Here is a 13,779-nt window from a genome sequence, read left to right as displayed (position 1 = left end):
CCTCATAGCCACACAGCATCATGCGCAGTAGTAGCGTAGATGCAGAGGGCGAGGAAGATGATCTCGACATGCCCGAAACCCAGTCGCCTAGCCTTCAAAATGATGTCCCCGAAGACCAGGATGAAGACGAAGAAGACGACGATGACGACGATGACGACGACGACGACGACGACGTAGATGCCGACGCTGAAGCCGACCCCGATGATGACGAGAGCGAGATTGTTGGCGCTGTCAAAAGAGCTCCCACAAGGACTAGGACATCAAGAGCCAGAAAAAGTCGCGACGCGGAGACCAGTGAGGATGACGATTCTGCTTCGGACGGCGACAACGATTCCGACTCGTCAGAAGAATCTGCTGCGACACAAGCTCCCTGGGATAAAGAAAGCGACACTGCTCAAGAGCAAGACCAAGATGTTGTCACAGATTCTACATGCGTGTATGTCGCATTAATGAAACCATTTTGACGGATTGCTGATTTCGGCTTGGCAGGTATTGTGGCCAGGACGAAGAAAACGACCCGAGCGACGAGTACGAAGAATATCTCGAATGTGGTCATTGTGGGGATCATTGTAAGTTTTATATCATGTCAAACGTCAAGCTTTGTCAGGGTCCTGGAACGCTGACTTGATGCCTGCAGCTCACAAGCAGTGCGCCAGAAACGCTAATTCGCTTAGCTCCGATCAAGGTACGTTGACTTTTGTGACTTCTCCACTATGCATTATACTCCTTTGCTAACATGGATCAACAATTATAGAAAAGAATTCACACACCTGGTTTTGTCAAGACTGCGTAGAGAATGGGTTTCACCTTCAGCAGGGGGTCGACAGGATGACCATCAACGATGGCTCTCAACGTCGATCTTCTGTACCAAAATTAGCTCGTGATCTCTTGCCTGCCGCTAGAGGTGGCATCAAACCAAACTCACATTCAGTCTTTAACAATTTGATACTCGACGACGACCCGATGGATGGCTCGCGCTCTCTTAGGAAACGCAAGAACTCGTCTGCCGAGACCGACGAACCAACACCGAGAGCAACGTCACGGAAAAGAAGACGGTCGACGGCATCAGAAAGTCGAACTACTATCAACGTAACGCCGCGGGATCAAGTGAAGGAGCAGGCGACGACACGAAGTAGTGGCTCGGCAGAAAGTGAAAAGTCTACAACCACACGCGCAACTCGACTTCGAAAACAACCGCAGTCAAGCACAAACGCGCGTATCATCTCCATCGAAGTATCCGACGAAAACCACAAAAGTCTTGTTGTCGCCATTCCCATCAGCGCAGCCAAGTTGGAAGGCATTCAGGTCAACGCACAACGGAAAGCACGTAGGCGCGAACGTGACAGAGCGCGTCGAGCATTGATGGGTAATCGAAAGAGAAAGAGCGGCGCGCATAAGGAGGTCCAAGAGGTAGAGGAGGTCACCACTTCCTCACACTACCCTGCCGTCGCCACAACACTTTACGACAATCCTTACTACCCCTTTCCTGACCGCGAAGTGGATACAGTACAGGGAAAACCCTTTGGCGGTATCCTTACCGACGCAGAAGCTGACACAACAAAAACATTTCCTCAGCAAAATGATCGTGATCTATTTGATGAATCACGACGTCAAGCTGATGAAGCTAGAAAAGCCGAACAGGAAGCCAGACCAGTCGAAATGCCATCCAGATCGAAGACATCCGGATTACCTACTAAGATTAAGTATATCCACTTTGGCGGCTGGGAAATTGAGACATTGCACGCAGCGCCCTATCCCGAGGAGTACAACCGCAATCCCATCTTGTGTATTTGCGAGTTCTGTCTCAAGTATATGAGCTCCTCCTACGTGGCCTTCAGACACAAGCTCAAGTGCCCACACAAACATCCCCCTGGCGACGAAATCTACCGCGACGACATCATTGATGCCGACGGCAACAAGAAGAGTATATCCTTCTTCGAGGTCGACGGTCGCCGTAGTCCTCTCTACTGCCAAAACCTCTGTCTTCTCGCCAAGCTATTTCTCGGTTCCAAGACTCTGTACTATGATGTTGAGCCCTTCCTCTTCTATGTCATGACAGAGAATGACGAGTTTGGTTGCCACTTTGTCGGATACTTTTCCAAGGAGAAGAGAGATTGGTCGGCGCCTGCTGATCCTCGCGCTTCAATTAACATTGGCCCCGAGCCGAGAATTGAGGATGCTCAAGCCAATTCGGGTGCCAACTCTACTGACTCGCCAGGCAACAATGTTTCTTGTATCCTGGTCTTCCCGGTTCATCAGCGCCACGGCTTTGGTCGTACCCTCATCGAATTTTCCTATCTTTTGACTCGGAGAGAGGGTAGAACCGGCTCGCCCGAGAAGCCGCTATCCGACCTGGGTCTTGTTTCTTACCGTTCATACTGGCGTGGTGTCATGTGCAGACTACTTCTTGGCTACAAGGAAGCGCCTCGAGGCTCCTACGACATTACTTTCTCCAGCATAGCCCGTGCGACTGGTATGACTATCGACGATGTCATTTCGTCCCTAGAAGCTCTTCGCGCCATCGTCAAGGATACCAGCTCACACAAGTACGCTTTGCGTTGTGATTGGTCTTATATGGCAGAGTATCTGGAAAAGCATGACAAGAAACGTCACATCAGGATTGATCCCGACAAGCTGCACTGGGCTCCTTACATGATGGGAAAACCCACAAGCTACTTCCAAGTTGGCGAGGAAGCCAATGGTCCTATTCAGACCAAAGCCCGCCGCGACGAGCCTGAGGATCTCCAGGCGGTGCAGCCCGAAGAAGGCGTGCAACAGGCTCAAGTTAACGGCACTTCGACTCCTGATCCTGAGACCATAAACGGCGATAATGTCTCTCCCAAGGCTAGTCGAAAAGCCCCTTCGTCAACACTAACACCCCAACCATCGTTCACCAAAGGATCTCCCCGCCGCTCCCCTCGCAAATCTCAATCACAACCCCAGCCCGAGCCGACAAACGGCACAACCCAAGAAGTTCCAACCTCCCAACCCTCCACTTCCGACTCCTCATCCGTCCGCCGTGGCTCCACCTACACCGACGACAACATCCCCGCCTCCCGCTTCGAAATCTTCCCACCCATCCCCGGCTACTCCACCCGCCGCAGACCCGGCCGTCCAATGGGCAGCCGCACCCGCAGCAAACCCACCCCTTCCGCCATGCGACGCGCAACCAGCCTCGAGGAAGCCACTCCCTTGCCCACAACCACGCCTCGCGGTCGCCCTACCAATGCAGCACGTCGCGCCCGCAGCAAGTTGGATGAAATGCAAGTAGCGCCATCAACCCAAGAAGAAGACGAGATACAACGACAGATATCTTCGGAACATGAACGCGCTATTGAGGATCTCGTGGATGAGAACAACGGGGCAGTGTTTACAAGGCCGAAGTTTTTGGGCAGGGTGGAGGTTCCTGAACATGCTGTTGAGGATGATGAGGAGGAGGATGAGGATGCCGAGGGGGAGGAAGACGTGGAGATGGAAATGGGAGTTGGGAATGGGTATGATGGGAGGGGTACTGTTGATGCGAGACCGAGGGAGATGGAGGAGGAAGAGGAAGAGCAGGTGGAGGGAGACGAGGAGGACGAAGATGCTGATGCCGATGGGGACAGTGATGATGAAATGGTGGACGCTTAGTTTTGGTCCACCGTGCGCGATTCACTGGCAGCTATGGAGTGAGAGAGAGAGATCGACGTCTCGGCCACAGCAAGTCACTTTTGCTTGTTTTTGCGTTTCTTGCCTTTTTCTCCCCCAAACACGGCGGTTTTTTTTTTCTTTTCCTTTTCTTTGGGAGTTTACGGACGCCAAAAACACGATACCATGGGGAAAAGCATACGTCTTGTTTTTTTTTTTCCTAGCTGTACTTTTATACCTCTTTTTGACTTTTTTGCTCTATATAGCTTCAAGTTTCTAAGCTTCTTCTCCAACCCCCGTTATTCTTCTCTCCACACGATACTCAAAAAAAGGAAAATAGTTCTTTCAGGTGTGTTATTTATACCATCTACCCTCACCTAAATTAATGACCCACAATTTGGGTCAAGGGGAAAAAAAACAGATCCTTTTTTTTTTTTTAACCTTACAGAAATCCCAGCCAGTGATTAATAAGTAAACAGGTACTTATCCGATAATGTTTGCTAAAGAGGGGAGGGGAAAAAAAGAAACTGTGCAACGTCTCGTGGATATTGTGTCAATAGTGTGAATTGAGGCCCCCTTTTTTAGTCGTGGTTTATGGTTTTTTGAGGGTTTAAGTTGGTTGGTATTGTAGAGATTTTGTATCTTGCTGATGGGGGAGAGAGCTGGTCTACATGTACTAAAGTGCCGCAAGACAAACGGCCTGGTATCTTTGTGGAAAATTGCAAAACGACATTGAAAAGACAAGCAATCCGATGCGAAAGAAAAAACGGAGTGAGGTATGGTGTCCTCAGACAACCTTCTTGTCCTCAGTTTCATCCACGGTTTCTTCATCATCACCCATATCCCATCCGTCGACAACAGCACTAGCATCCTCAGTGCCTCTCCTCCTACCCCTCACCTTCATAGCATCCCTGATCTTTCCCGTGACTTCCTCGTACCCACCTTTACTATCAATCGTAGTCATTGGTTTCATCGCCGTCATACCAAAGCCACCATCACTACTCGTACGACTGCGATTGCGACTTCTCGAGCGATTAGGCGTATGTGGTCGCGAGGAGAAAAAGCCAAAGCCGCCAATGTTTCCAAAGGATTCGTTGCGAGGGAGATGGGAGCTGGATTGTGCGCTGTTGGGGTCGAGGCTGGCGCCGGTACGGGAGAAGAAGGAAGTGAGATCGGGAGAGGTCATGGACATGCGGTCGTATTCAGAGCTGCGACGGGATCGAGGTGTCTCGGGTGAAGAGTATGAGGGCGAGAGTGGGTGGCTGGGGTCGGAGATGATGCGGTTGTGGTCAAAGTCTGGGTAGAGCTCTGGTCCAAGCTCGTTGATGACTTCTGTTACTTGTTCGGCCAGCGAGGCACGTTTGGCTCTCAGCTTGACCAATGTGTTGCCTGACCACGGGCCCAGCGAGAGTATGAGAGGTCGTAGTGACTTTGCAATGTCCATACCAACTTCACCGAATCTGAGAGCGGCAAAGGTAATGGCAGGGAAGAGAATGTATCCGAAAGCAAAGACTGCCCAGAGCGGGACCCAGTTCGGTACGCGGCCCCCGATGCGGTTATAGTGCGTCCAGATAGCCAGGATGATGTTGTAGATATTGTATAACAAAGGAGCGACGACCAAGGAAACAAGCAACTTCCAAGTAGCCATGACATCGCGTCCTTGGATCTTGACTGTCGATGCTGCTAGGGCCTCGCGAGACTTCTTGATCGAGTAGACCTTTCCGGTGATGAAAACAGGAGCGAACAGTACAAGACCTGGGAGGACTGCAACGGCTAAAACCAGTAGTTTGCCAAGTCGGTAGAACAGTGTGAGAATGACCTTGATGATGGAGAATTTGGCGTAGCTGACTTGATGGTCACGGATGTTGAGCATCATCAATTCCTTGTTGTAGGCCAAAATGGACTTCTTCAAGTTGACAATACGAGGATCATCCTTGTAGGTTGTGTAACCTTTGACAAGGCGTCTGTTGAGCTCGACAATCATGGGGAGGGGGAGCTTCTTGCCCTTTGGGTTATACAAGCGTCTAACAGCTTGGATGAGCTGTGCGATGTCAGTAAGCAGTTGCTTCGACCCCGATCAGACAGGAGCATACCATCAGAGTGTCGTAGTCAGGACTAGTAACCGTGACTGAGACGAGAGCTTGATAGACCGTTTCCAAGACTTGGCCGACAGCTTCACGCTTTTGTCCATTCTTATACATTTCAACCAGTTCGTTTGGAATCTCGACGGGCGTGCCGAATTCAACGACGGCTCTTGAACGAAACTTGTGGGCGTGAAAGTAGTTCATGCCACAGGGCACGATCTTGACACCACAGTTGGGGTCTTCTGCGAGCGCACCAAGAGCCATGATAGCAACACCGGCTGGAAGCAATTAGTCAAGCTCTATGGTGGTCGAAGTGGTACATACCTTTCAGTGGCAGCAATTCGGTCCTGTCGTGACTGCCTCCCTCAGGGAAGATACCGATACAGCCGCCCTCGTGCAGCTTCTTGAATACTGAAGAGTAGACTTCGCCCTGGTCGACGTGAGGAGCGACCTCGAACTTTGTGCCCTCGAAGCCTTTTGTTAACTTTGCGTCGGCCTTTGTATCCTTGATTTCCTGACCAGTCAACTGACGCAGGGCGACATTACCGCTGAAGGGCTTCTTCAGACGAATCTCTGTCGGGCTCAGGATCTCCTTGATCTCCGTGTTCGCAAACTTGTTGTCGAAGCTCGGCAACGCAAGCAGTCCTCCGACCATGTAGATGTCCTTGTTCTCAAAGTCCGTGTCAAGGCCTCTGACCAGTGTCGGGTCACTCTCAGGATCAGGCAGGTATATTCTCCCCTTGGCCGGCTTCTTCGAGTCCAACGCACGGCCAACAGGCACAGAGCCGACCATCTTCGCCCCCCAGCCAATAAACCTCCTCTTCATTGATTTCTCGGCGATGAGCCAGCACACGCGACGGTATGCGTCCATACGCAGGACACGCATCAGGATCAGGGGGTCGACGAATTGATTGGCGTGCGGTGCGGCGACAATGATGACGGGACCATTACGAGGAACCTTCCATGAACTGCGAGGGTGCACCTCACGGAAGAAGAGGTCGACAAGGACCGAGAAGGTCCACAACCAGGCATCGTAGATGAAGTTGGGCCAGAAGCTGGACTTTGTCTTGCGAGATGGCGGCGCCATGGTCTTTGGACCGTGTGTGGTGATCGACTCGACTGACTTTACGCTGTCAGGTCCTGGTGGGACGAGAGTCCAGATATAGAGCTTGGTCTTCCCCGCCGGGTGATAGCAGTAGCTTCTGCTTACGCCGTATTACTTGGCGAGTCTAGAGGAGTATCCAGAGTTGAGCTACGTGACTTGCAGGCATTCGTCGCGGGAGAGATGCAACCTCACTGCAATGTGCTTTCTTGAGGGGAAGTCGCGCGGTGACGGACCAGGGGAAAGCACCTTCTAGAACGAGTACTTCAACAGGCCCGGAACCTCAACAAGCTGTATGCGGGCTTTGCATATGCTGGTGAGATTCCAACAAGGGGAACTTTTTGGGCCGAATGAGGCAGGAGCCGGCGGGGTCGTTTTTCTGGGGAAGCTGACCACTGGCTCGCACTTCCAGTCACCATCATTCCGTCATTTCAAAAGCTGTCACATCTTACACACACAATAGGCACTGTCCATCAAATAAAGGCACTGCCTGCTTGATTTGCTGTTACAAAGGATGTTCAATGATCTAGATATGCACAAGAGAGAAATCGCTTCTGCTTCAAGCAGAGTGAATACCTCACACCGCCAAATTTTACCAAAAGTCCACAATCTCCCCGTGGTCATGAGCTCTTGCTGTTCCGCCTGTATTCTTTCATAGGACACTCTGCGGTAGCTGTCTCCGGAATTTCAAAATTTCTTTTGCGCTCCAGAGACTCGACAGAGTTTTGACGGTCAAGGCTCACTTAGAAAAGCTTAGGAGGGCCAGAGACCGGGTCGCCAGCATCGTCAGGGTAGACCCACATGGCCAAGGCAACAATGATGTAAGTACCAACACACATGGCGCCTTCCAAGTAGTTGCTCTTGCCGTCGGCAATCAGGTAGTTGACCACGAGAACACTGACGAAGAAGACGACCGTCTCGAACATCTGGAAATGGAGAGTCATGGGTTGTCCCATGGCCCACCCAAGAATGACAAGGAAAGGAGTAACGAAGAGAGCGATCTGGAGCGATGATCCAATGGCGACTCCAATGGCGAGGTCCATCTTGTTCTTGTATGCAACGACGCAGGCCGTGACGTGCTCTGCTGCGTTTCCGACAATTGGCAAGAGAATAAGACCGATGAATGTCTTTGAAATGTGCGCCTCTTGAACAATGGCATCAATCGAGTCGACCAGGTATTCGGCACAGACAGCGACGAGGAGAGTGACGAGAACAAGTGCGATACCTGCGGGGATGGGCTTCAGAACTTCGGGCTCCTTGTCCTCCTCTCCGTCTTGTTGCTCCTCATCAAACAGATCGGCGTGGGTCTTGAGCTGGAAGAACAAGTAGAGACAGTACAGAATGAGCATGATGATGGCAGTTCCGTGGGAGAGGATCAGGATATTGTCATCGGTGTGCTCCTTGGAGTTGGCTAGAGCAGCGTAGAGAGTGGCCGGGATGATCAACGAGGCAGATGCGACAGCCATGAGCGAGGACATGGTCGAGGCAACGGTGGAGTTGAAGCTCTGCTCGTGGTGGTTCCAGCCACCTGCGAGGAAACAGCAGCCCAGCACGAGGAGGATGTTTGAGAGGATACTGCCGAGCATACTGGCTTGGACGATACGGATCTCACCCTTCTGAAGAGCGACAATCGAGACCTGGACGTGGTTGGTCAGCTTAAGCTAGGAACAAGCGCACGCTCGAGTTCGACATACGATCAGTTCAACGGCGTTACCAAAAGTCGCGTTCATGAGACCACCAAGGGTCTGGCCCAGCTTGACACTGAGCTCTTCGGTAGCGAAACTCAAGAGAGCAGCAAGAGGGACAATGGCGAGGAAGTTGACGACGAACACAGCAGTAGGGTTCATGCCCAGAGCTCCAAGGATGATGCCGGCTGGCACGAAGACGAGCAGGACGTTGACATAGTTGCTGGCGAGGACAGCCCATGTGATGTAGAGGAAGCCCATAGGGTAGCTGACCCAGGCTCTGTCGTCCTCGCGGTATGAAGCCAGGCGATTGCGGAAGCCCTTCTTGCCCGAGTTGCCCTCGTTGACAAGGGGAGTGTTCTCGTCGGCGTCGCCATTGGCGCCATGGTTTGAGCTGCGATCCATCGAGGTGCGTGAATCTCCAGTCGAAGTTCTTGCGGCGCGTCCAAACTTGGACTTGATCTTGTCTTTATATCGCACCCTTCTGTCAGCGGTGCGCCAAGTGGGGACCGAGTGTTTCGGTATCGGATCGAGGCAGGGTGGATCAGCCTTCCTCTGTACTAGGACAGATTGATGGGCAATTGGCAATGGGAAGGGCCGGATGGGATTCACTCACTCATATCTTGTGGGAAGGAAGAAGAAAAAACAGGTGGGAAGATGATGGCAGTGTTAGCTGGATAAGAAGGCTGGCAGGTCACCGGACTCGTTAGATCGAAGGAAACCCTATTCTATGATGCGAGCTGTGGTGATAGCTAAATCGTGGAAAAGATCCCGTTGTGGAATCAATGAAACCCGCTGGCACTGTTCAAGCCAAGAGGAATGGAAGCGTGGTGGAGGCGCAGCACAGAGCGCGCTTGCAGCGGAACAATTGGGCAAGATGGTTGTGCTGCAAGATGAAGAGCGGCGCAGAAGTGACAGAGGAACCAAGAGAAAGGGTGTCGTACAAGGGCTTTGGCGCGATTTCCTACCGAACAACTTTCGCTTTGCGGTTGTTGAAAGGGGAGCTTTGATATCGAAAATGAAGTCATTGAGGCTGTGCAGTTGGTGTGTCTAAACCTAAATTTGCTTAGAGCACCTTGCTTTCCCCATCTTATATCCGGCACGTCGCATCTTTTTTGAAACACGATATCTTGAGTGGATCTCGTGTTGACAGAGATGGAAGAAATTTCTCAGGTGCAAACGACCACCCAGAGACTGAGACGTGTCATGTCGCTGGTGAGTTCTGACGGAGTGGGTTGATACCGCAAGCTCCAAGCTCTGTGGTAAGTAACTCTTCCAAGCTCATGCTGCGGTAACACCACCACCACTGCTCGGGCTGCAATTTTGTGATTCCGGTCTCACAACAATGTCAGCCATGCACAGGTCTCGCAGTACAAGTCACTCAGTGACTGCGTGTATCAAGTCCCTGCATGCATGATAGGCGACCTCTTGCATGGCACCACATGTGTTGTTTCGTGAGTCTTCTGGAACATGCATTTTCACTATCATCCAGCGCCTACGAGTATACAAATCTCGAAATATTGTGGTTGTGACATTAGAAGTAAGTGCTGCATTAGGAACATGAATCCATGGCAACCACAACGATTCAAGCGGTGTGATAACCAGTGTCGTGATGAAGAAGAAGACTATCCCAAGGAAAAAAGACATACCCAAAAGACTGTACCATACCTGGAGATCAAAGAAAACAAGGAAAGACATGAACTCCTCCGTGTATACCAGCCCATCCCAGCGCATCAGCTCTGATGCTTCTCCTATGTAACACCTGGACCTCTTGATACGCCATCGACGCCATCGCAAGAACGCAGTCAGAAAAAATCACTGAACTGATGTCATTCAATGACCTTCGATAGCATATCCCTCATCTAGACCTCTCACAATGCCAATCCTCCTCGTACCTGCATCGTGAATGATCTCGTACAGCCTGCTCTTCTGCGCTTCTCTTGTGGCCCGAAGACTGAGGTATGTACCTTCCAGGCCCTTGATTTGTTCATCGACAGTGAGGGTACTTGTTCCATTGCCTCTGACTAGCGGCGAGACCAGCTTCTTGCGTAGGATCTCGAGGTTGCTCTTGAGCTGTAGCAGACGGCCATTGTGGTCGACAAGGACGTGCTTGTTCTGGATGGTGCGTTCGCGCAGCGACGAGAGAAGCTGTTTGTTCTTCTCGAACTTTTTGAGTCGCGAAGCATTCACCCCAATGACTCGGGCCCACAAAGAGGCCAGCATCTCATTCTCCTCCCGCTCTTGTGCGTCGGTTTCACGGATGACGACGCGCTGCAGATTGAGGAACTGGCGGTCGATGGCCTCAAAATGGGCGAACAAGCTCATGCTTGCAGTCAGCTCGTTGTTGATGCTCTCCTCGAGTACGCCAAGGAAGTCGGTGAAGGTGCGTTGGAGTGTGGCTCGAGTGACTTGTGGTGCCGTACGGCCGAAGAGCTCAGCGACAATCCTACCGACTGCAGTCTGCTCTCCGGTGCGGTGATCTTCCAGTAGACCGACTCGCGATAGCAGAGAGTGCAAATTCGAGAAGGCCAGCGACATGTGAGATGCCGGCAAGGTATTGAGCTTGGTGAGCTCTCTCTGCGCCCACTCCATGACGATGAGGATGCTGTCAATGTCACCGTCGACACCAGCGAAGAAGCGGGTCAACTCATGAGCGAGATTCTTGAGACTGTCCGAAAGCGAGTCGAGTTCGCGCACGATGATGGGACCTGAGGTCATGTTGGTTGAGCGAACGCTCTCACCCAAATCCCATACAGCGACGCCGGTCTCTCCCAGCTGTACGACCTGGCTGTGGCCGTTCTCACTGTAGTACATCAGAGGTTCAAAGGACTTGGCGAGTCCGGCGACTTTGACGAGATCAGGGGTAGGTCCAGTCACGGGTTCTGAAAACAAGGCGCGAGTGAGGGTCAGTATGAACAAAGCTGATATCAATGAGAGGAACGTAGTGTATCGATTCTTGGTAAAGCGACCCCAAACTTTGCGGAAGTGGGCTATGACTGCTTCGATGGGTTCTGTGCGCTGTTGCACGTCTGCTCGAACGGAAAAACGGATATCTACCATCCTGGTCAGCCGTCATGATCAGTTGAATCACACGACGATGCGTACAGTTATCGTGCTTGTCCGGCCATGGCTGATCGCCTTCCTTCTGCGATTGGTTCATCTGCCTCCTCTTGTCCGCATCCTGCTTGAGGACTGTGGCAACGGTAGGACTGTAACTAGGTTCTGGGCTTCTGCCCTTCAATGGACTGACGGGAAGAGGAATTCCTGCTGCAACCAAGATGTCTTCATCGTCATCATCGTACGGCGTTAACCCCTTCCTGTATTCTTCCGGACTGCACTCCCTGCTCCCATAGGGCGACATGAGACCGGTCTGCTGGAGGTGATGCTTGAACCAGCCACTTCCTGCCTTCCTCCAGGCGGGCGGCGACCAACCTCCGTTGATATCGGGTTCGGTTGCTGCCTCGGAGTAGTCTGAAGCAGTCGGGCTCATGAAATGGATGCGCGCATGCGCATCAGGCCGCAAGAATTCAGGGGAGTTTGCGCGGAACTCAAAATCTTCCATAGACGCGTCGACCGAGGGGTGCGATTCGTAGATGGGGCGAGTAATAGTCGTGCTCATGCTATGGCGGCGGTATCGCGTCGACGGAGTTAAGATAACGGGTACTGATAAGCTTTCGAGTTCGACGACGAGGGCACAAGATAGATTGTGGTATGTGTTTCCAAGAAGAGAGGATATATGAGAGAGAAGTGGGCGAATGGGTCATGAACGGGCGCAGCGGTCAAGAGTCGAGAGACAAGAGCGCAAGACGCTATCAGTGTGACTTGAGCGAGAGAGTCAGTTGTGCGCCAGCCCTACCAGGCACGCGCGTTGATCAGCCTGTCGGTGATAGTCTTTCGTTTGACCAAGGTGTTTGTTGCGCGTTTGTGTTCAAAAGTACCTGAGTGTAATTGGGGAGTGTATAGTTATGCGCGGTGGATAAGAAGGAGGATCGCCCAGAAATGAAAGTGGGAGTGCGAGGGTATAAAGAGGGGTAGTATCAGGACTCTGCCTTTACCACCAGCCACCCGTTCCGCAGGCGCAACCCTAGTCACAAGATGTGATTGGTGAGAGCCGTTTCGGGACGCCGTTTCCTGACATTGCGGCTGGCCAAAACTCGCAGTTGCAGCAACATCTGTCTCTTTTTGCTCTCCAAATCACCTTGCTTTTGCTCCCCAGATCCATTTAGTCCATTCTTGGAGCGCGTCCTCGTGTTTGATTCGCGCACGTTGTTACTCAAACTATATCTTAGCTCGCAATCCACCCCGCCCACGATCTCTCCGTGTACTGAACTCTGGATTTTAACAGGCTGTGCCATAGCGAGCTCGACCAGAGTGTTGATAAAAGTGTAATTCTGATTCTTATACACAGATGGTTTCAGTCTCTGCAGTGTTCTTGCCTTTCCACGAGTGACAGATGAGACAAAGGTAGTGATTCAAGCACATGGCGATGACGAGAGATGGTCGCGGCCCAATCGATCTTCGACCGGATCCAGCTGACCCCACTTCCTTACATCCACCAAGGTAGACACACAGGCGTTCACCCTGATCAATCGCCTGTCCTTTGATTCCATCAGTCACCTTGCTGTTTGATTGAAAGCATCAGAAATTGCAAGTCGAGACGTCGCAAGAGCGAAGAGCGGAGTCGAAGGGCCCTTGCAGCAGCAATCAGATCAATCCGCCAAAAGTCGCTGCACGGCATGTCCTGCTGACCGCCATTTCGAGCCGCCACTGGTATCTCGCAGCTTATCTTCTTCGCTGCGGATGCTCATGGCCAAGCCTAAAGCCATAGTCGCCGTCGACCGTATCAGTACGATCTCCGGGATGAATGACTCCTTCCACTTTTTTTCACCAAAGCTCTCATACTACCCGAGTACAAACGAGGGTAGCAGCAAAAGCAAGGTCTTACAGCCTTCATGTCTTGCATGAACAGCGTAAGGGTATGCGGGTGGCCGTCCAGCATCTGAAGCTTGACCTGGTCCAAAATCACGTACCCACGACGCAGGGCATCACGCCAATCTCAATCTAAGGTTATCGTGAAAGTTTAACATGATGGCTGTCATGGTTCGACATAGCATCAGATACCTGAGCGGACTTGCTCGCGATATGGTAAGACCAGAACTGCTGTCGCGATAGCAAGAAGCTCGAACAAAATATGCACGTGGTGAAAGTATTCGTTTGCCCATCACGCGACGGCCATGGCAAGCTGTGAACGAACCCAGTTTTCGCTACCTAGGACTGAAGA

At 51.8% G+C, this 13,779-nt stretch overlaps 5 protein-coding genes across 5 annotated transcripts; 2 read left to right on the top strand and 3 right to left on the bottom strand.

Moving 5' to 3' along the window:
* Positions 1 to 20: 20 nt before the first annotated feature.
* On the top strand, positions 21 to 3,630 carry AUEXF2481DRAFT_575 (uncharacterized protein; the record flags this gene model as incomplete). The annotated part of the gene is made up of 4 exons (XM_013493624.1): positions 21 to 436; positions 490 to 569; positions 638 to 685; positions 755 to 3,630. The coding sequence occupies 4 exons, from the start codon at positions 21 to 23 to the stop codon at positions 3,628 to 3,630; spliced, it is 3,420 nt and encodes a 1,139-aa protein (XP_013349078.1).
* A 92-nt stretch (positions 3,631 to 3,722) lies between these two features.
* On the top strand, positions 3,723 to 4,303 carry AUEXF2481DRAFT_150968 (uncharacterized protein). Its single transcript, XM_013493724.1, has 2 exons — positions 3,723 to 3,976; positions 4,107 to 4,303. The coding sequence occupies exons 1-2, from the start codon at positions 3,814 to 3,816 to the stop codon at positions 4,190 to 4,192; spliced, it is 249 nt and encodes an 82-aa protein (XP_013349178.1). The 5' UTR covers positions 3,723 to 3,813; the 3' UTR covers positions 4,193 to 4,303.
* On the bottom strand, positions 4,101 to 7,146 carry AUEXF2481DRAFT_72044 (uncharacterized protein). Its single transcript, XM_013493722.1, has 3 exons — positions 6,036 to 7,146; positions 5,721 to 5,989; positions 4,101 to 5,668 (listed from the first exon to the last, which is right to left on the bottom strand). Exons 1-3 carry the CDS (start codon positions 6,796 to 6,798, stop codon positions 4,415 to 4,417), a joined length of 2,286 nt encoding a protein of 761 aa, XP_013349176.1. The 5' UTR covers positions 6,799 to 7,146; the 3' UTR covers positions 4,101 to 4,414.
* A 410-nt stretch (positions 7,147 to 7,556) lies between these two features.
* AUEXF2481DRAFT_60866 (uncharacterized protein) lies at positions 7,557 to 8,759 on the bottom strand (the record flags this gene model as incomplete). The annotated part of the gene is made up of 2 exons (XM_013493721.1): positions 7,557 to 8,450; positions 8,508 to 8,759. 2 exons carry the CDS (start codon positions 8,757 to 8,759, stop codon positions 7,557 to 7,559), a joined length of 1,146 nt encoding a protein of 381 aa, XP_013349175.1.
* Positions 8,760 to 10,331: 1,572 nt separating this feature from the next.
* On the bottom strand, positions 10,332 to 12,579 carry AUEXF2481DRAFT_84692 (uncharacterized protein; the record flags this gene model as incomplete). The annotated part of the gene is made up of 2 exons (XM_013493719.1): positions 11,604 to 12,579; positions 10,332 to 11,551 (listed from the first exon to the last, which is right to left on the bottom strand). The coding sequence occupies exons 1-2, from the start codon at positions 12,115 to 12,117 to the stop codon at positions 10,332 to 10,334; spliced, it is 1,734 nt and encodes a 577-aa protein (XP_013349173.1). The 5' UTR covers positions 12,118 to 12,579.
* Between the last annotated feature and the right edge of the window lie 1,200 nt (positions 12,580 to 13,779).

This window comes from Aureobasidium subglaciale, assembly GCF_000721755.1.
Source record: "Aureobasidium subglaciale EXF-2481 unplaced genomic scaffold scaffold_0, whole genome shotgun sequence".
Lineage (NCBI taxonomy): Eukaryota > Fungi > Ascomycota > Dothideomycetes > Dothideales > Saccotheciaceae > Aureobasidium > Aureobasidium subglaciale.
This window is presented reverse-complemented; position numbering and strand designations above follow the sequence as displayed.

What these genes read in the sequence shown, in the direction of transcription:
- AUEXF2481DRAFT_150968 (XM_013493724.1), top strand. Translation starts at nt 3,814, where the DNA reads ATGGGGAAAAGCATACGTCTTGTTTTTTTTTTTCCTAGCTGTACTTTT. An exon ending in AAGGAAAATAGTTCTTTCAG is followed by an intron (nt 3,977 to 4,106) that starts GTGTGTTATTTA and finishes ATAAGTAAACAG; the next exon opens with GTACTTATCCGATAATGTTT.
- AUEXF2481DRAFT_72044 (XM_013493722.1), bottom strand. Translation starts at nt 6,798, where the DNA reads ATGGCGCCGCCATCTCGCAAGACAAAGTCCAGCTTCTGGCCCAACTTC. An exon ending in CGAATTGCTGCCACTGAAAG is followed by an intron (nt 5,990 to 6,035) that starts GTATGTACCACT and finishes AATTGCTTCCAG; the next exon opens with CCGGTGTTGCTATCATGGCT. An exon ending in CTGACTACGACACTCTGATG is followed by an intron (nt 5,669 to 5,720) that starts GTATGCTCCTGT and finishes GACATCGCACAG; the next exon opens with CTCATCCAAGCTGTTAGACG.